This window comes from Otolemur garnettii, unplaced genomic scaffold, assembly GCF_000181295.1.
Source record: "Otolemur garnettii isolate 467f Iridium unplaced genomic scaffold, OtoGar3 scaffold00011, whole genome shotgun sequence".
NCBI classification, from domain to species: Eukaryota; Metazoa; Chordata; class Mammalia; order Primates; family Galagidae; genus Otolemur; species Otolemur garnettii.
The window spans coordinates 25,607,159-25,628,992 of NW_003852406.1; the positions used below are offsets into that span (position 1 = coordinate 25,607,159).

The following is a 21,834-nucleotide window of genomic DNA, read 5'->3' on the forward strand; positions in this document are numbered from 1 at the left end:
GGCACAGAATGACTGACCACTGCCAGGAGTCAGAGGAGAGCTAACATTTGCACTAGATGGTGGAAAACAAGAGCTTATCAAGCAGGAAGAAAGTATTCCAGGCAGAGATCTACACATGTGGGAAGGCAGAGGTGTGAGAGTACAAAGGCTGAGGTTTGGGTGCAGCTGGGATGGCATGCAGGACACACTCAGCTCATGGGATCCTGATGGGAGAAAAAGGAGACTTATGTGATTCCTCCTGCAACAACATGTAATCAGAAATTAGCAGAGAAAAAGGGGAAAGATTATCTCCCAAATGATTTCAGATATAGCATACAATCATGTCTACATTTGAGTGTGGGTATGGCTGAAATGAGGAAACCCATAGATTTCAAAAGAGCTATTCTTGAAGCTTCAAACTTCATCTTTCAGGAGATAAAAATACCCATTGAATCATTCCAACCTGCTCTGGCAAAAGCCCATGCATGGGCTGTGCTCCCCAGGTGACCAGCTGAGAGAAATGGGCATTTCCTTACCACCACCTAAGCATCTAGGGCTGCCCCCAAAATACTTGAGTCAACATCTTCATCTCTCTATTCTTCATCGTTACCCCCCTTATTAAAGGGTGTCTGAAATCTAGCCATCATTGTTAATACTGTAGTCATTACTACCACTTGGCATTTTATTATCAAGAGGTAATGAAGTGGGAACAATAATAGACTTGAAATTAAAAAACTAGATATGACTCTTGGTTTTGCCACCTTGGTTACTATGAAATCTTTCCAAAGAAGCTGGATTAAATGATCTTTAGGATCCTAATTCTGAAGACTGACAGTCAAAGAGGATGCCTGGAATGGGAATGCAAAGAATGTATGGTCTGATACCCTCTCTGGCAAAAAAAAAAAAAAGGTTAATTGATCAAATTCGTTCAATTAGAATTTCATCATTAAAATCCTAAGGCAATGACTCTCTAAAACACCATCAGAATCATCCCCCAGATTGAAAAAAATGTTCTCTTTAAACTTTCCTGGAGCAAATGCTGTCAGATCTCCAATGTCTAAGGCTGCCCAGAGCCTCCTCATAGTGCCCAATTCCTCATCAGTATTGTCTGTATTCTAGGAATACAATAATAATTGCCCTTAATGGCATGTCTTTCCAAAATATAAGACAGGTACTCTAAGACCATTTCAAAAATAGTATTTTCTTTAGGATAAACAAACAAGAATAAGATTAGAATTAACATTAAGCTTAATTTTTTCAGTGTCCTACCCTGAAATCAAGCAATCTAATCCATTACCAGACAGGCAGCTTTAACCAATCACTACACTGATTTCCTGCTGGATGGATTATGTTGGTGACCTCCAGATTCATGGTGCAAACCATTCATGACTCGAGTGACCCAATCCATGCATACATCTGAAGATACACCAATTACAGCAACTGGTCCAGATGTCAGGACCTCCCCAGAAGAAACCCCAGTAACCAGAGACTCAGGGCTGCCACTTACTCACCATGGGCATACCGTTCTCCTTCTTACGCCATATCCACTCTGGGTGGGGGTAGCCAACTGACTTGCAGTACATCATGGCATCCTGTCCTTCATTCTTGTTCTCGCTCCGTTTATGGCCAGTGATATCAGGAGCAGCTGTGAAAAAGTGTTAGACACAGTCACCATAGAAGCCTACTCTAACAGAAATGCTAAGGCTCCTACAGGCCTACTTCTACTGTAGCCAGTCTTGGCTACCTTACAATGTGGCCCACCCTTATGTTCAGCTTTGAAAAAGACCACTTCATGTCAGAACAGGGTAATGGAACCAACTCCATCCCCCCAACCCTACCCACCAAAGCAGCCCAAGCACATATTAGGGTTACCAACATGTAAGGTTCTACTAATATATGATGTAAGTGGTTCTCCAACCTACTGGAAGAGAACACAGGCCTAACTACCCTAACTTAAGCCTTCCTCTATAGAAAAGGCAAGCACAGGCTATATCATCTCCTCTATCAATTATTATACATCATGTCAAATGTCACACATTCCCTTAAGAAAATGAGAGATCCTAAAAATCAAACACCTACAATCAAATCCTATTACAAGGATGTAAGAAACAAATGCTTAGAGAAGCTACTTGAATATCAATGACTAAACCTCTTCCAGGAAAGTAGGAATCCAGCAAATTGGTCTTCACCAGGGGAGGAAAGGAGTGAACAGGAGATTGAACCAGTGTCCCAAGAGCTTTTATTCACAGATTAAGAATCTGTCTTATATAACTGATTTGCAATCATCTTAATGAACCCAAAATCAGGGGGATTTCTAAATGTGCTAGAGGCCATTGGTCTCCTCTACTTCTAGGGATCACTCAGAAAGAAAGAAATAGTGCTCAGTCTAAAAATTAAGTAAGTTTTCTCTTCCATTCTTGAGATACTCTGCTAAGAAAGTATCCAATGTAAACTCAGCCCTACTATGAAACTAATTTATAGCTTTCATAGGAAAGCTATAACCCAATTTTAGCCCAGGAATATGGGGAGAGGGAGGGGAAGAAAGGAGGGAGGGTAGGTGGAGGGAGGGTGATTGGTGGGATCACGCCTATGGTTCATCCTATAAGGGTACATGTGAATCTCTCTAAATGTAGAATATAAATGTCTTTTTTTTTTTTTTTTTTTGAGACAGAGCCTCAAGCTGTTCCCCTGGGTAGAGAGCCGTGGCATCACAGCTCACAGCAACCTCCAACTCCTGGGCTCAAGCGAGTCTCCTGCCTCAGCCTCCCAAGTAGCCGGGACCACAGGCGCCTGCCACAACTTCCAGTTATTTTTTTTGGTTGCAGCCATCATTGTTTGGCGGGCCCGGCCTGGATTCGAACCCCCCACCTTAGGTATATGTAGCTGGCGCCTTAGCTGCTTGAGCCACAGGCACCGAGCCAATATAAATGTCTTAATACAATAACTAAGAAAAAGACATGAAGGCTATGTTAACCAATTGGATAAAAGTATTTCAAATTATATACAGAAACAGTACACTGTACCCCAGGACAGTATTAATGTACACTGCTATGATTTAATTAAAAAAAAAAAAGGTAAGTTTTAATGATCCTAGAAGCCTGAGATGGAAGCTAACTCTGCACTTAGCCTTCTTTTATCTCAACTTTATTTTCCACCAATGCCTCACCAGTTACAGTAATCTGAAAGCAATAAAAATCAAGGAAGGTCAGATGTCACTTTGTTGGCCAAAATGGGAAAGCAAATCAATGGCCTGGGACCAAATTTCAGACTTGCTGGTTAATTATTCCGTGCTTTGGTTCTTTACCCATTATCAAATGGAAATAATTCTGGAGGTTCTGCAGACCTCCCCATGTTCTTGGATAAATAAGATGTCAAAACATTCATTTTAAGACTGGAAAATCCTATAAAATTGTATCATATTATGGGCCAATCCCATGTACTACCTTTAATTGGCTTAACTTTTCTTGGCTTAAAAATGACCCAAAGTCCTACTACTCAAAGACTGTGCTTCTCAGACACACACTGGTCTTATATTCATACTGCAGAGACACCTAAGAAGAGCAGACTGACAAAGCTGTAGCTGTGTCCATAACAACTCCCTGCCAAGCCAAGGTCTGATCATGGATCTGGGTATGAAGTGCCTTCTAGGCAGCAGGTTATAAAAGAAATGTCCTTTGCTTTTTCAAGGCAAGATTTCTTTCTACAGAAGGGAGTGGTCAAGCTGGCTCTCTCTTGTTCTTACAGCTACTCAGTCACATCTCAGGCTTACTGTGGTGCCACCTGGTTCCCCTTCTTCAGTGCCTTTTTCAGGAGTCAGAAATATCCAGTACTTCAAGGAGTGAGCTCCACAGACAGATAGCAACCAGAACAGAATAGTGGGGGGTGCAGGGGACAGAACAGGCAAAAGAACTCCACCTGTTGATTCCAGCTGTGTTTCACTCATTTGACAAACATCTGCTGAGCTCCCATACATGCCAGAAATGTCACGGAGCTGGGCACAGCCTTTCCAACAAAATGAATTTTAGCAAAGTCATAAAGAAAATAAGGGAGTAGGTCACAAGTTTTGGTGGGAAGAACATTCCAGGTAGAGGGAAAACAAAGGCCTTGAGGCAGGATTATGCTTACATATAAGGAACAACAAAGAGGAGTTTGGCTGGAACACAGTAAGAAGAGAACAGATGAAATCCAGGAATCAGAGGCCCCGGCCCTCGTGATGACCAGCATTTTTGATGCGTCTGTTGGAAAGCCACTGGGAATACCAAGAGCCAGTATAAAATGACTTGCATGTTTTAACAGCTCCCTGTGGTTACTATGGGGACAAGTACAGAGACAGGACAGTGTATGCAAGACCAATCTAGGAGGCTATCAGAGTAATCCAGGCAAAGGAGAGGGTGGTTCAGAAGAGGGCAGTAGTAATGCAAGTGGGGAGCGACAGTGAGACTTTTGATAGATTCTGTAGGTTAATATATTTGTCAATGGATTGAATGTGGCTATGAGACAAAAAGGAGGCAAAGATAATTTCAAGGTTTTGGCCAGGGCAACTACAAGAATGGAGTTGCCAGTTTCTAAGATGAGAGAGATTACAAAATAATTGGGATGGTTTTTTATAGAGAAATAGTGATCAAAAAAAACAAGCAGTTCAGGGTGGTGCCTGTGGCTCAGTGTGTAGGGCTGGTTTGAACTCAGCCCTGGCCAAACTGCAACAAAAAAATAGCCGGGCATTGTGGCGGGTACCTGTAGTCCCAGCTACTTGGGAGGCTGAGGCAAGAGAATCGCCTAAGCTCAGGAGTTGGAGGTTGCTGTGAGCTGTGACACCACAGCACTCTACCAAGGGCAATAAAGTGAGACTCTGTCTCTAAAATAAACAACAACAACAACAAACTACAACCCAAAAAAACCCCAGCAGTTTAGGAGTATCCAACCTGTGGCCCATAGGCCACTTGCTGATTTTGTGAGGACTTTTTCTTTTTTGCTAATCTGTGGTGTCTGATATCACGAAAAGTTTGAAAAACATTTTTTTTTTTTTTTGCTAATCAGCTTTCTTTAGTGTTTATGTATTTAATGTATGGTCCAAGACAACGCTTATTCTTCTAGTGTGTGACAGAAAAGAAAAAAGATTGGAGAGCCCTGGTAGAACATGTTAAGTTTAAGACAGTCATTTTAACATTCAAGTGAAATTGTCTAGGAGGCCGTTGAAAATCAAGTCTGGAGCTGGGGAAATTGGTCTGGGGTGGAGACATAAACTTCAGAAGTCAGCTAATGTGTGGCATATTTTCCTAGTTTCATTCCTCTTTGCCCCAAAGAGAGTCCCCTGTATGGGCCATTTATTTGACTAACTATAACAGTGTTGTGAATTCAGTACTATCAGCTTTTGCTTTGAGGAGTCATCCCCAAGATTACAGATAAAAGTTGAGTTGGCATATAGCTCCATAACCTCTAAGGTTACTATCCTGAAAGGAGACCAACTTAAAGGTCAGGACCTGGGAAAGGGGTAGGAATGGTCCTCACTCCTGCCTTGGTGTACAGGAAGAGAACACGCTTCCCTTTTCTAGTCATCAATTGCAGTAATCCATGGAGGTTTCTATTTATAAATGAGAACATGGCCTTAAAGGCTACTATTAGCTTACCTGACCTACCATATTTTTGGGGCCATGTTTATATAGTATAGGCCTACTAGAATTAATTTTCAATGGTTAGATCTCTTTTTGCTTTTTCCTCATCTTACCAAAGAATACTGAATGTAGTTCAGAAATATCCTCTCTACCTAATGTACTCAAAGAATAATGCCCTGATCATTTACCCTTAGGGCAATGGAAACATCACTAGTCAACTAGGCAGAGAGAAGATGAATCCTACAGAGTTATAGTAACAACTATCGCTTCAGCCTTTGGGTCAATGAAAAGGTCTGTCACTTCTTTTATGGTACCTAGTTAGTCAGAATTTCTGTTCCTGCCCCACCTGCTGAACAGGGTAATGGACTCATAGCAAAGAAGGTAACCAGGTTCTCAGAGCACCTGTTAGCACTGGTCAGCACAAGGGCTCCTTAGGGCTCAATCACCAACAGTAGTTTGTAAATGGTCCTGAAATTCTCCTCCTTCAAGAGGTGGCAACTAATTCCCTTCCTCCTGAGCAGTGGTCCCCAACCTGTGGGTTGCAGGAACTGTATTAAAGGGCTGCGGCATTAGGAAGGTTGAGAACCACTGCTCTTGAGGGTGGGTTTGACACATGTTTTGTGATCCTCAGTGTCTCAAAACTTAAGAGTCACTTATGATAATTGATTCAGCCTACAGAAACACTGCTGACCCCTCAAGGCATATATGTACAATGGGCTGAGGTGACTGATAACACCTGCTGTGGCCCTGATGAGAAAGTAAAATAAAGCTCAAAGGTGGCTGAGATAAACTCCTAATGGATGGCCATAAAAACTAGAAAAAACCTAACCATGGTTAGGAGGCCTACAAAAGCTCTGTCAGTGAGAACTCTGAAGCATTTTCATGCCTCTGCTGAAAGCTCTATTGGGAAAAGAGCAACAACTCCCCTCACCAGTGGGTGTTTCAAGAGGAATCCAGACTTGCCTGGTTCATCAGGCAGTGTATTTTGGTCTCGAGCTACTCACTGGGGGTTCATACCTTTTCTCTCTTACTACTGTCTTTTTGTGTCAAGTATATTTATGTGGCAGCTGGTGTGTGAAAGCCTCACAATAAACCATAAAATCAAAGCATTTGATTATTGAATCTTGTAAAATCTCTTGGCTCCCTGGTCAGAGTTAACACAATTAGGCTAATTCAAACCCAGCACAAGACTGCTGGACTTGGTGACTTCCTTGTAACCAATAAAATAAAACAGAAGAGTGTGCAACTTAGGAAACTATTTCACAAAAGGTACTGTAGCTTTTTTCTTGTTCTTTTTCTTTCCTCTTCTCTTTCTCTCTCTCATCATACACCCTGATTAGCTACCATGCTAGGGGAACACTCAAACAGCCTATGGAGAAGGCCTATGTAATGAGGAACTAAGGCCTACTGCCAATAACCACGTGAGTGGGTCTCCTCAGAGCTGATTCCCCAGCTCTGCTCAAGCCTTCAGATGACTTTGGCTCTAACCAAAAGCTAGACTGAAATCTCAGGGAAGACCCTGAGCCAGAACCCCTCACTGAGCTTCTCCCTAATTCTCACCCACAGAATCTGTGAGGTGGTAAGTGTTTGCTGTTTTAAGCAACAAACGTTTTGGGGTAATTTATTATGCAGCAATGAAGCAAACATCACTCCACTCTTATAAATTGGAAAATTCAAATTTGGAAAAGTTACTTAATGCCTATGGCAAAACTAGAATTCAAACTCAGGGCTGTCTGAATCCAGAGGCCATGCTCTTTGTACTTTACCATACTGAGGGAAAGATAAATCAAACACAACAGGGCTCACAGAAACAAAAGTACACAATGTGCATTACTGGTAACTGGTAGCAAATGGCCCAAATGTTATCTTTACTTGCAGATATACTAGAACACCCTGCAAGTGGGGCTGATTTACCAGCCAGACTTTACTCCACATAGTATCATATAAAGAGCAAAGCTTTGGACTTGAAAACAGAGCAACCTGGACTCTTATCAAGGTTGCTGAATAACCTAAGGCAGATCATTTAAAATACATTGAGTTTCAAGATTCACTTTTATAAAATGGGAATAATACATATTTCAAAGAGGTCTTATAAGGATTAAACTACATCTCTATACAAATCTAGCACATGTTTGGAGCCCAGGATCAAAAATAAACATTTAAACTAAGTTACTAGTCAGGTAAAAAAAAGCATTTAATTGACTATTGAACTTCTGGTTCTAAGAAATCAAAGAGATGCTGACTATTATGTGTCTCCCTACTTGCTGATAAGAGCAGTACTTCTGTTTATAACTCTAACAAGGTTTAATCAGGTTGGATAAATTATATGACTAATGGCCTATTTTAGTGCTTCACTGTATACAGCCTTGCCATTTAATAAGGGATGGCCAGGTCCTACAGGTCAAAAAGCAGATCTGGAGAGACTGACCAGATCTTCACATCATGAAGGAGACAGAGAAAGCACTTCTTCTCTTTATCCTCTCAGCAGGGCACAGGCTGAGTGGCAAGAGTGAGGGGTAGAAGGAATAAAGTATAGTAACAAAGAGACCCTTAAAAGAGATCACTGACCCACTGGGGGAATTAACTCACTTTCTGGCCTTGTCAGTTATACATTCTAATCATATTAGTTAATGGATATCTTTCCAGTATCCTAATAAATAGCAGTGCAAGGATCCCAAAAGAGTTTTAGTTACCCAACAGCACCTGACCCAATTTCATCATCCAGGCAGTCCAGGCTGAAGACAGATCCAGTACCCTCTGCTGCCTAACGTGCCTGCCCTAAGAACAAAGTGTCTGGCTTCTCTGCCAAGCTAGAGGCTGCAGAAATGCAGGCAATGGAGACATGTTCAGATAAAGCTGATCTGATGTCAAATAATGTTAACAGAATAGACCCAAGAAAGGGATCAAAGTACGAAGTCTCTTACACAGAATGCTTATTTTGGGGCTCATGTTTCAAAGGAAATTCATAACCTAGCAACTTAACATCATAGAAAATCTAACCTTAAAGGTGTTGTCAACAAGCAGGCTGTTTCCAAGTAAACACTGATTCTGCATTGATGGCCTTTTTGCTTCTTTTAGGAAATCTATTAAATATCAGACACACTGCATCTTTGCTGTAGACAAAATAAAGGCTTGGCTAAAGGCTAAAGATTTATTGGTAGGCAAGGGTAAAGCGTGAGAAGGAGTATGACAACATCAAGAGGGAAGCAAGAAGACTGCAGGTGGGCTTTTAGCTCAGAAAGCCTTCCCCACCCAGAGCAGGTTCATCACTGGCTGTCAAGACTACAATGGCCTAGGTCCAGGACCTGCACTGCCTTCTGCAGGTGAAACCACTGAATAGAAAATGCAGAAATTTCCTCTGAAGACAGTGAGTCTCAACCTTGGCTGCACACTATAATCAGCTGGTATACTTTTCTAAAAATCTGGTGGCCAGACCACATTTTGTACAAATTGAAACAAGCTTGAGAACCACTGTTCAAGCTTAAGAACCACTGTTCACCATTCCTGGCACCACAGCTGGAGGTCAGGTAGCCCCATAAAAAAGGGAGATAAGTGGGTAGAGGTGCAGAGGGCACCTGAGGTGACATTCCCCAAGCTGAGAAGCTTCGAGTCATCACCACTGGGAAAATGAGCTTGGAAATCATTTCCTTCCATAGCATGCATCTCTCACCTGTGTCCAAATGAGGGAACCACAGACTGCCAGAACCATACCAGAACAAAAGGACCCTTAAAGATCAGCTGTGCCAGCCCACTTCATCATACACTTGAGAAAGCTGAGGCCAGGAAAGGGAAGCAACTGGTCAGAGTCACAGCTTCCAGTTAATGGCAGGAGCAATGTTAGAAGCCATTTCTTATAACTCCCAATCCAAGGGCTTCTGACTGTTCTGTGCAGAGTGCAGCAGCATGACTTGGTGCTCAGGAGCAAAGGCTCTGAGGCTAGACTACCTAGGTGAGAACCTACTTCCACCAGTGAACTCTGTCACACTGGGACATTTAATTCCCCTAAGCCTCAATTGTTTCACCTGCAAAGTGGAGGTAATATTAAATAACAGCTTTTATCCCACAGAGTTGTGAAGACTAAAAGCAGAAAGGAATGAGCCTAGCACAGTGCCTGGTACACAGGAAGGGAGCAATCATGTTTGCTGTTCTTATGAAGGAAGGTCAGGGTAGCACTCAAAAGAGAAGCAAAGAAAGAGTAGATGTATTTGGGCTAAGGGTGATGTTCAATATGGTAGCGGTGTCAAGATATAGTATTATGCCTTCAAAGACTTCTAAGTAGTTGCAATTTTGAGTCAGAGCCAGGGTGCTCTGACATCAGCTCTCACCTAAAGGATGTCACAACCTCCAAGCATCCTTACCTGTAAACTAACTGCCTTTCCTGCCTAACAAAGAAAGGACTGAATGCTGTACTCACTGTACCATATGACACGTGTATTATTACTCTTAGCAACGATACTCATCATTGTCACCACACAGTCTATTTCAGCCAGTCTAAATTTTGATATGTCACTTAGGAGGCACTGTGACAGAGTAGGAAACAAGAAAGCAGGGTAAGGCCACTTGCAGAAATGCGAACATTTAAAGAAAGTGAGGAAGTAGGGAGGAGAAAAACAAGATCAATCGTGGCTCTCATAGCAATCAAAAGATAGAAACTCACTTGAAATGTCCAGTTAGCAGGAAGAGATGGCCATTTTTAAGACACTAGGTCCAAGTCCCTTTGGGACTAGGATGTACCTCTCACAGGAGGCAATGACATGTTACTTGTCGAACATTTGATGACCCACAAAATTATTTTCTAAAAACAGTGATAAAACTCAAACTCCTTACATTTCTTGTATTAATCGAAATGGTGGAGGGATAAAAATAATGTTTGGTTAAAATGAGAAGAATTTTTCTGTTCTTACTTTATAAATGATACAGGAATTTTTAATTTGCTTTTTATTTTTTCTTTTTGAGACAGAGTTTTGCTCTGTAGCCCCAAGGAGAGTGCGGTGGCATCATGATAGCTCACTACAAACTCAAACTCCTGAGTTTAAGTGACCTTCCTGCCTCAGCCTCCTGAGTAGCTGGGACTATAGGTGTATGCCATGACACCCAGCTAATTTTCTATTTTTAATAGAGACTGGGTCTCACTGTTGCTCAGGCTGGTCTCAAACTCCTGACCTCAAGCAAACCTTCCTCCTCAGCCTCCCAGAGTGCTAGGATTACAGGTGTGAGCCACTATACCTGGCCTCATTTGCTTTTTTATGAGCGTATTTTGTTAATTTTAGAAAAGGAAGGAAGGGGAAAGAAAGAGGGACTAAGACTAAAAGGTTGAAAAATTATAGGAATAGAAAAACAACACATATTCATTCAAAATTCTCCATGATAAGGTATGGAGTTTCTGGAAGCCACAAGCCTCTGAAGAATCAAAATGCTGTGGAAAAGATGTCCTCCCCAGTGTTAGCTAAGTGGGTCCCAGGGAGGCCAGGCTTTCAGGCAGAGGTCCCAGTAACAACTGGTCACTGCTTTTTCCCCTCTTCTGGCCAGTCCTGTTCCACCCTTCTTTTCCTCATCTGCTCAGATCACCTGCCAAACACCTAAGAAATGTAATCCTTAACGGTATCTCCCTGTTTACACTGTGCCTCATTCTTGTCCTTTAAAAAGAGAGAGAGAAAGGAGGGGAAACCCCTACTTTGCATGCAAGGCCTCCCCTCCTACATGTACATCCTCAAAATTCCTTTCCAGCCACGAGCTAGAGGCCTGGGTTAAAATCATGGTCATCATGGGCCTGCTCCTAGGCACACAGCCCTCTCTCTGATTCCTTCACAGCCTTCTGTTCTTTTGTATACACAGGTACAATATGTGGTACTGTGACAGATTATGCCCAGACCCTGGCTAGGCTAAGTCCTTCACTCCCCATAGTGCTAAGAGCAAACACCACTCCAGATATGTTCTGATAGGCAGAAAAGCCAAGTGGGGGAAGAAAATGGCTGGGGGTAGAAGCTAAAGAAATATATATGTATTTATGGTCTGAATTCCACACCCCTGAAGTGCTGATTCAGTTAAAACCACAAATGATGAAGATTCTCAGACTCCTTTAAGCTAAGAGGTCACTTATGTTCCATAAATCTTTCTGTTCTCAAGTACAACCACCTCTTACCACTCTATTACTCAGCAGATTTTTATAATCACTATAGCTATAAAAAGATAACTGTCTCTTATCTCCACCTTGAAGGCATTAAGGAAATAAAATGAGAGTTTATATGAAAATGCTTTGGAATTAACACATACACACGCACCACTCTAAATGCAAGGCAGCTTTTCTATCCCAATCGCAATTGGAACTAAGCCTAGAATATGATCCTGGGCCTACAGCAAACCTTTTTATTAGAAAAAGCCAAAAGTTCATAGTCTTTACCAGACACAACTATGTACAACCTAAAAGACAAGACATTAAGCGTTCAGCTGTTTTCTATCCAGCTTTGGGGAGAAGAAGGGGGGAAAGACTAGAATTCCTTACAAATTTTCTTGAGAGACAAACATATAATGTATCTTTCCAAAGCAGTTACAGAATGTGCCTTAGGATTTTTTTTTTTTTTTGGCTGGGGCTGGGTTTGAACCCACCACCTCTGGCATATGGGACTGGCACCCTACCCTTTTGAGCCACAAAAACAGAATTCTCTCAAGATCTACTTCTTTAAAACCACGATACTACCCCCATCCCATTTTCCCTACAGGGGTGTTAGTATAGTGAAACTGCAACGAGCAGAATAAGCACCATGAATATGATGCTGTCTAAGTTGTAACTTCCTCTGAAAACACTCCTGGCCTGCAGTGTTCTCTTCTCTGACCCTCCTGACCAGTGCTTCAAATCTGCTAAAAAGAATATGAAGAAAGATCCCTCCAGGGCCACTGAACCCCATGGTCTCAAGCAGTCAAACAAATGGAAAAACCAATTCTGTTTCCATTCCTGAAAGTGCTGCCTGGAAATCATTAACTCCAGATCAATAACTATTACAGTTAGTCAGGGGACTGCAATTGTATGTAATTATCCCTTAGGCTTGGGGAGGACAATTAACAAGACACCCCTCCTTCCCCTTCCTCACCCTTCCTTTCCCTGTGTACTTGGACTCTGTGCTGAAGGCTCAGCTAGCCAAGAATTTTGCAGGGCCGTAAGTCTCCTACGGGATGAAAGTCTCTCCACAAACCTCAATTCACCTAGGCTGGAAAAGACCCTCAGCTGGCTCAGATAAAACGTTTTCCCACACCCTTCATTCTCATGTTGAACAAATGTGGCATTCTTCCAAAACAGAGAGAAACCCAGATCTCCCCAAGAAAAGCCACTGAAGAAATCAAATGCCAGGCTCTCCAGCCGGTTGTGATCTGTAACCACTCTGCCTTACGCAACCTTCACAGATATTTGGAATTAAATCTGGCAGCTGGAGTAAGCAATGGCCATCTTATAATATATCAACTCACAAGTCAGGGCTGTGTCACCCAAGATATTACTTTCCTAAATCTGCATTTTTAATCTTCGAAATACTTTAAGGAAGACCTGAAGATCTACTATATAGGCCCTTTCTTTCTCCTAAATTTATCCTCCGAGCTTCTAGGGATGACCCTACAGATTTAACAAACAAGTCTGTGTCCCTTCTAAGCAAAATTTAAAAGACTGAAAATAAAAATCATCAGCTTTTCAGTCTGACCTCAAACAGCAGCTTTGCCTTCCCATGGTCATTTTATGACAATGGAAAAAACTGGGATTGGTAGTCAAGACCTAGGGTCTAGACTAGCTCTGCCACAAACTCAGTATGTGACATACAGCTAGTGTACCTAACTTCCTTTGAAAACGCTCCTGGCCTGCACTGTTTTATGTGTCTTAGGCACTTCTTTAAAATAACACAGGAAAGTTGTGATTAATGATGTTATGTATCCTCAACTTTTATAGTTCTATTTTGCCCTAATTGAAACTTTCTGTTACATCTCTCTAAGATGCCAGGCACCCACAGGGATTCCACTAAAACTCTAATGAAGTATCCATAAACAGGTTATGTCCACCCTGCACACTGTATTTTCCCAAATCTTGGTAGCCTACCAAAGACCTAAATAATCACACTTGTAAGGCATTATACTAATTACACATGGTTGAGCCACATGAGTTGCCAATATTCAGACATTTTTGACATGCAAAAACAGCAATTTCATATAGTTCAAGCTACTATATGAACTCTTCTAATTCTCCTAACAAACCATGAGGTAAGTGCTACTGTGTCCTCATTTTACAAATCAGGAAACAAAAGCACAGAGAAATTAGTAACTCGCTGTAATCACACAGCTGGTAAATGATGGGGTTTGAATGTAAACCTAGACAGCCAGGCTCCCAAGCCTAAGTGTAACCTCATACTGCTTCCTGAAAAGGAAACAAGAGGGGTGTGAAGGCTGGGAGTCCACACCAAGACATGCCTCAGAAGGAGAGTGAGAGGCTCACACCGCAGCCTCTGCTGAGTTTTACCTTTCACTTCAATAGTGGCATTTGCTTTAGGAGCACTGACAAAGTGATAGACGCAGTGGTATTCGCCTGAATCCTCAGCTCTCGGCTTGTTGATCCTGCAGAATTGAGAAGAAAAACCAAGTGAGCGAACCAGGAATGAAGAAAAGGAGGAGCAAAAGAGCAACCAGGGACCCAGCTCTCCAAATCCTGCCCTTTATTGCAACTCACCTCTGCCTAATCAAAAATCCCTCTCTGTGCATTAAGAGTAAACATTAATGCCTTACTCTTTACTGGGTGCTAGTAATACAGAGACAGAATGGCATGCTGTCTCTATCCTGCACATGCTCTGGTCCATTGGGAGAAACAAACTGTAAAATCAGTAATCAAAACAGAGGGCTGTACAAAGAGCTATAATGTATACTACAGTATAGAAGACGGAACCATCACTAAAAACTTCTTGTGCACCTCATGGTTCTAGTCAGATAAACAAAAACAGAAAACAAAAAACACAGCTTTCTCTGCACTTCCCTAAAGACCTTGTTTTGGTAGTCCTGCTCTTCCTCCTCTGTATTTTCGTAGCATGACTTTCAATAAGTCGACTCACTGGCAGGACCCAGATACAGTTAAAAAAAAAGACAAAATCTGCCAGCAGAGCATCATCACAAATACGCAGCTGAAAGCCTTACAAACTCCAGGGCTTACCTTGTAGACTGTCTCAAAAAAAGAAAAAAAAAAAAAAAAAGAGAGAGAATATTCTATCACTCTAAGCCTACCTAACTCCTCTCCCACAGGTCTCGATGTACATGGCACTCTGTCCAGCCTCAATCTAAACTTCATCACTCTCTGTAACATTCTCTCTCATAATACCCTGTGATTCTCCACAGTACGTATCACAACCTGTGCTTACATATTTATGTGATGGCTTGATTAATGTCTGACTTCCCAAAAGACCAAGTTCTGTGTGGGCAGGCACTATGTGATGCACAATTCTACACTGAACACCTTGCCTAGTGTCTGAAACATAGGAGGCGAATGAACAAACAAATGAAAACAAACTCAGAGTGAATGACTGTGTACAGATCCAGATCAAGTGAAGCAGAGTGACAGGAAGGATAGTAAGTGTGGATGGCTAGAACACTCTCCTCTGAATCTCACCCAAACAGGCTGTGGGCCCCTGAAGGACAATTTCATGTTAGCTCAATATACTTTGGCATACATGCACACACATCAAACACATACAGAAAGGTTGGTAATTACAGAAACAGAGAAACAAGAGCCTCCAGATAAGAGAATTAATATTTGTAATAGGGCTGGGCACCTGCTCTGTTGCTTAGTGGTTAAAATATGATACCTGTGATGGTCGAATCTCCATCTCTGTACTATTTAATGTCTCAGAGAAACTCCTCAATGCGACCATTAACGGGCCCAATGCATATCCATCTTACTGCTCATTTCAAAAAAGAAACACAGATTAAAAAACGGTGGATGAGGAAAGATATAGCCTATCCCTACGACTGTCTTAGCACATCCACAACAGGAAATATTCTACAAGGAGCAGTCAAGATGTCTCCAATTTGACACAGTGCCTTTTCTTAAGTCAACATGTTCCCACTAGAAAAAGAGATACAAGTTAGCTGCTCTGAACAGCAAGTGTTTCAGAGTTTAAGAGAGGAGCAGCAGCTGTGTCTTCAGGATTTCAACTAAGTTCCCTGAAAAATACTTGGTAAGATAACTTCCACTCTTGAGGCTGTATGGGCTCAAAATCTCCCCAGCCTATTCCAGTGGGCTATTAGGAAGAAATTAAAGCAAATGGAAAATGTCTCATATAGGCTGAGCAGTGGCAGGGTTCTGAAACTGGGTCCACGGCTGACTTATAAGGTAGCCCAAGGGACTCATCAAATGTTACCTCACAAATATGGGAATCCCTGAAAAACCCCAGGGATGTAGAACCCCTAGGAGAGCTTCAAATCAGCTGAGAAAAAAAGACTAGAAAACATTCTATAAAGTCAGGCTGAAACTTCATGAAGTTACAGCTCAAGAGCTTTGTGGGGAGCAGTACAAGACCATGAGAAACATGATTGGATATCCGCTGCTCTGAAAGAAGGACTATAAAAAAAAATCAGTGAAACTTACAGTCGGACCAGGAATAAATGCCTTTCAATCCACCTAATCTCTTTATTTGATTAACCTTTTCTAAACTATGAGGATGCAGCTGAGGTTATATGTCTCATATTATATCAAAAGAAACTACAGCGGAGATAAGTTAACTAACTTGCCACTAAGCAGTATGGCAGAGCAGAAAAAAACAAAACCACTAAGTTTAGAGAAATTTCTAACCAGTCAGAAGACCTAAAATCTAGTCTTGATTCTGGAACTTATTAGATACAGAATTTGGCATTAAAGCACCCAAGAGTTACTCCTTGAGTCTTAGTTTCCTGCTCCCTTGCCCCCATCCCAAAAAGAAAAGAATCCACAAATTCAAGTGGCTCAATTAAGTAAGGGAGTGAAAAGATCTCAATGCTGCAGAAGCTGCAGAATGCCCGTGCTACTACTCCTGGGCACACAGTTTTTCCGGCCTTACTCCAGTGCTCTCTGTCTTTGCCCTCTATCAGCCTGCCGAACACAATTAGCTGATCCTTTTTCAGATTAGTTTCAACCAGGAACAAACTATTCTGAAAGGTGTGGTTCCAGTGCTCCAGATATTCCAAAGAGTCTTGGGTGCTGGGTTACTTTAGCAAGCAAATTAGCCTTTCTTCAAAAGATATTTCCAGGCTACCATCCTCACTCCAGATCATGAAAGAGCCCTGTAGCTGCCAGTCCTTATCAGGCTTATGATGATAGTAAACATTCCTAAAAGGTACTTCCCCAAGGAAATCTACCCAGTGGAAAGATGACTTAGGGAGATGTTTTGCTCTAAGAATCTCAAAGCAGACTTCAATCTGATTCCTCAAACTACTGGATTAAGTCAAGAGACTGCTGCATTCTAATTGTGACCCTCCTATTGACTAGCATTGTCACTCTGAGCAAATCATTCTCTCATGCACTCAGTTTTTCTGTTCTCACAGTGAAGGGATCATTTATGGCTGTCAAGTCTGTCTGCTCATCAGAATCATTTGGAAATCTTTTATGGATTCCTGGGCCTTATGCCAGACATACTGGATTAGACTCTCCAGGGAAGGACCAAATACATCTCACTTCCCTCCCACATAGCATAATTATGCATCATGAATGTGGAGTAAGCTCAGCCACACTCCGTCCCATCTTCCCAGAAGCTGCTAGCCCTTCTCACCTGTATTCCATGTTGCTGGCATTCTTACGAGTGGCAGTCAGTTCCACCCCATTCTTTGTCCAGTAGCTGTATGTAAGGGTGTGAGAGCTGGAGGTGAGGTTACACTGCAGGGTGACAGGGAGAGCAGCACCGTCTCGAATAATGACCTCTTCACTGGTAACAATCCTTGGCTCTGAAATAAGAGTACACAATGATAGGGGGCAATAGCTTTCCATCCACTGCAGCCCTGGCCTGAGATCTGTATGGGATAGGAAGGGGAGACTAGAAGAGGGAGGGCAGACAAGGACCACATGAGGAATTTCACTTTACCACTTTGGAGGAAGTCAAGAAAGGAAAAACAATGATTATAAGCAAATGACCACTAGCGCAGACAACAGCCTGAAGACCAACTGAAGACCAGTTGGCCTAGACGTGAAAGAATGGGAGTATTACAGATACTTATACTGGCAACAATGCACTTATGCTTTGAATACCACCTTCTGTAAGAACCACCAAACCATTCAGCTTCAATTAGAAAACCAGGCTCCACCTCCCAGTTCTGAAGACAAAGGCAACATCATTTACATGACCAACAAACTCCCTAGAGTGTCACTGGGTCTTGGAACAGTTATAGGTATACTTAGGTAATCATGTATGGCTTTTCCCACATGTAAACGTTAAACCTATGGCAAACCAGCCATGGCCATTACTTATGCAGAAAAAGACAGTGTCCATCCTAAATGCAAACTTTCTATTTGAAGTCTTGCGTTTTCCAAATTTTACTAAGACAGAATTCTTAAGGAACTATCAGTTCTTCTCTCCAGCCCGTATTTATTACCAAAACAATTTTTTTTTCAGAATTGCACTTTAAAACACAGTCCATTCCAAGATAATATAACTAGAGTGCAATATGTGTTGGTATTAGGGCTCCTAGAATTGTAGAAAGGCCCTGAGAGTTCACAGAATCCCACTCTTTCGAGAGCCAGAAAAGTGAAATAACTTGTACAAGCTATTACCAGTAGCAAAGCTAGAACTAGAAGACATATCTGACTAAATTTTCTATCTTTGTCCAACCCCAACCCTTGCCCCCACCTTCCACCCTAGGGCAAGGCATATACTTCACCTTCTGGTTCTATCCTGGGCTTAGAAAACCTGGGATCACTAGTGTATGAAAATAATCTGAGTCAAATATTATAATATATTGAGCAGAAAATCTTTTAAGTCATACTACTATCAGTCCTGTAAGTTTCATCTTTAAATCACTTTGCAATCCATCACTGTATTAAATTCAAGATGTTTCTATGTTTGTTATTTGTCTTTTGTTGTTGTTCTTTCATTTTTTTCCCAGGATTAGTTCTTTGGTCAAACATTTTCAGGTGAAGTTTAAACTAATCATCTTTTCAATCCACAATAAGAGTTATTTGCCCTTTTAACTTCTTCTAATTCTTTGTCAGCAACCCTCGACTGACTTCCCACTTCCCTGTATCTGGCTACTTCCTGCCTACAACTCCACAGCAGCTCCCCTCACCACATTATGCAGTACAGCACTGACCCTTAACTCTTGAGGACAGAACTCTCTCCCTCCACTGCAACTAAGGCTTGTTTGCAGTTTAGGTAGAGAGAAAGGACAAAGTAGTCGCAGGATACTTGGAAACGTCAGGCCTTAAGGACTTCCTAACCAATGTAACAGTTTTGACTGTCAAAGAAACTTGTAATAAAGCAAATCCTTAAGTCTGCTCAATTAACAGATTGATTCTGTTTTCCAACTCTGATAAAAGGATAATGGTTATCTTCCATTTAGCACTGGTCCTTATTAGTAACATCAAACAGGGTCTCTATGTACAAATAATGGAGGCATAACAGCCACTAAGACAGAAGCAGATGCATGTAAACACGTTAGCGCAGTGGTGTCCCATGGTTTCCAAGACACACTGGACAGAAGCCAAATCCCTGGGCCTTAAGAAGTCGAGCAGAACGGCTGAAACCCTGGAATGGAAGGCGCACACACACCATCAGCAGAAAGCATCACAATTCCAAGAAAAAACCAAGCAAAAACAAAAAGAGAACCAGTACTCCACAGAAGAGAAATTAAAAAAATATAAAGGCAACATTAAAACCCAAACACACTTTTAGGTTTTCACTGAATTTTTATTAATCAATTTCATTTTCTGGCCCACTTGGGAATTTCTTCCTGGCTCTTCCTCTCAGATTGCACTGAGAAAGGTGAACTGTGTGACAATAGGCCAAGAGCTTCCAGATGTTTAAATACAAGAAGGCCAAAGTAAATGCTACTCTTACCTGTGGTGATGCAAATGACCACTGTAGCTCAGGGAGATTAAGAAGTTGATGAAAGCAACCTGGGTAGACTTTCTGCCAAGAATTCATGGAAGGCAAAGGAAAACACTTTTTCCCTTAAGTGTTAAAGATCCAGGAGAGAGTCAGCTGGGAGCAAGTGGATAATTTAAATAGGTTTAAACAGGATACCATAGGAGGGCTGTGAGGAGGTAACCTGGCCCCTGTGGCTGCTGTATATGAAAACCAGTGCTAGACAAGTTCCTTGGCCATGGTGCCACATCTGCATTCTGCATCAGGATGAAGGTGGGGCTTTTATTTCAGTGGCCAAGCACTGCCCAGGGAAAGTCCAAGAGAGATGAACATTTAGGAGAAGCTCAAATGTTTCTACCTGCCACTGACTCCTATTTAGAAGCAGCAGGTAGGAGACCCTTACCCTAGCCATCATCCATGTGTAAAAAACATGCTATGGCCAGAGAGATTACCCTAAAATCTGGGCACATTTCTCTTCCTGCCTGACATAACTCAAACAGCTTTGGAGAAAGTAATCCCAGGAGGTCATTCATAGACAGAAGACTTCAACCTCTCCCTGGAGGCAATGTCTTTGGAAATGCTGAGATCATATAACAATCTAAATAGAGTTGAATCCGGGGTGTTTGGGATTAGGGTAGGGGGCAGCAGCAGCAACCTCCAGGATACAGCTAATTAGAGTTAAATGGCTGATGGGGAAGTCTGTGGCAAGACTGACTAGCCAGGATTTGGTTTACTCACATGCAGACAACCGTTAAGTTAGGATCCTGTTTCTAAGTAAACTGGGGAAATGTGTAATGTTGGGATTGCTAGAAAGATACCCCCCAGCCTCATCTTTTTCTAGCTATGAGTCAGGCTCCTTGAAGTACAAGTACCAAATGCCCAGCCCAGTCCATGTCTATAAACTTCTGTGGACATTCGGGTAATTCTGCTTTTATAAGGAAAGGAGCAAGGGGGCAGGAAAAGGAGGCGTGCAAGGGGAAAAAATTGTTAAAAGAAAAAGGAAGAAAAAAGAAAAGAAAGGAAATATTACTGGGTTAATGTTCCCCATTTTCACATAGACAAGGCTTTCTTTTCCCCTTTCCAGAAGCAGGTGCTCTCATTCAACAGTGCCACTGCAGCAGTCTCCCATCTCTCCTCTAAGGACTCTTCATAGGAATCTTTGAGTGGCTACAAAGAACAAATACTAATTTTCTATTTTCCATATAAGTATATAAATTCAGGGCCAAAGTCATAACTCCTGAGTGATCACTGAATGCCTCATAAAACTAGTATCTTACTATTTTCACTTACTTTCCCTAAATTAATCAGCTCTTTCAATAAGAACTGGCTATTGGTCTCTGAGTCTTTGAAAAAGGTGAACACCCAGAGGATCTTTCCATTAAGTAGAGAAAGCTCCCTCAACTATCCACAGGTCTGACATGGGCCTGGAGCTCTTCTTGGCCAGCAGCACTGGTTCTGTGGTGGCGTCTCCTTCCTTCTCCTTTCTACCATACAAATAACAAGTCACTTTTGAGAAAAAGAAGTGGCCACAAAAGTGCCTGTGTCACACGTCTCACTTGTACCTGCTCCAATTGATGAAGGGAAAGATTCTGAGCTAGCCGCTCCGCTCACCTCATCACTGAGAGGAAGAGGGCTGGAATTTAGTTTCCTCTTTTTTCAAGACACAAAGTAAAGGCTAGTGTGAATGGCTTCCAAATCATTTCTGGGGTTGTCATTCTCCGAGATGAGCAGAACTGTGCCAACAATAATCACCAAACTGTGAAGAGGAATCTGATATAACTCAGACTTCGAGATAGCATGATGGGGTTTAAAAAATATATATTTTGCAGCTTAGTGTCACCTGGCTCCTAACAGCAAGACATATGGAAGAAATCTCAAGCTGCTACTTTTAAGAACAGGAGAGTGAATGGGCAGCCTGGTGAGGAGGGTACTGCTGCAGCGGAAGGCTGGTATCAGAGAAGCACATGCCACTGTTTTAGAAAAGAAAAAGAGCTGGAACTGTGGAAGTATCCAAGCTTACATGCCACCCAACAACCAAAACACACCACCACATTGCACCAATGGCAACATTCCCATCACAGAACAGGATGACACCAAGTCACAGTGAGGGAGGAGGCTAGGCAGACACAAACTCAAAACCAGAGGTGGAGGCAGCTGCTCAGAGAGCTTCAAACAGA

General features: G+C 42.0%; 1 protein-coding gene across 1 annotated transcript in view; it reads right to left on the bottom strand.

Moving 5' to 3' along the window:
* The window catches only part of NPTN (neuroplastin), a 70,536-nt gene that overhangs the window by 10,705 nt on the left and 37,997 nt on the right, over positions 1-21,834 (bottom strand). Inside the window, exons 2-4 of the mRNA XM_023509963.1 lie at positions 17,354-17,525; positions 14,086-14,180; positions 1,491-1,624 (exon numbers count right to left, since the gene is read on the bottom strand). Of these exons, the coding sequence (XP_023365731.1) occupies positions 1,491-1,624; positions 14,086-14,180; positions 17,354-17,525 (401 nt within the window). The remainder of the gene's footprint in view (positions 1-1,490; positions 1,625-14,085; positions 14,181-17,353; positions 17,526-21,834) is intronic.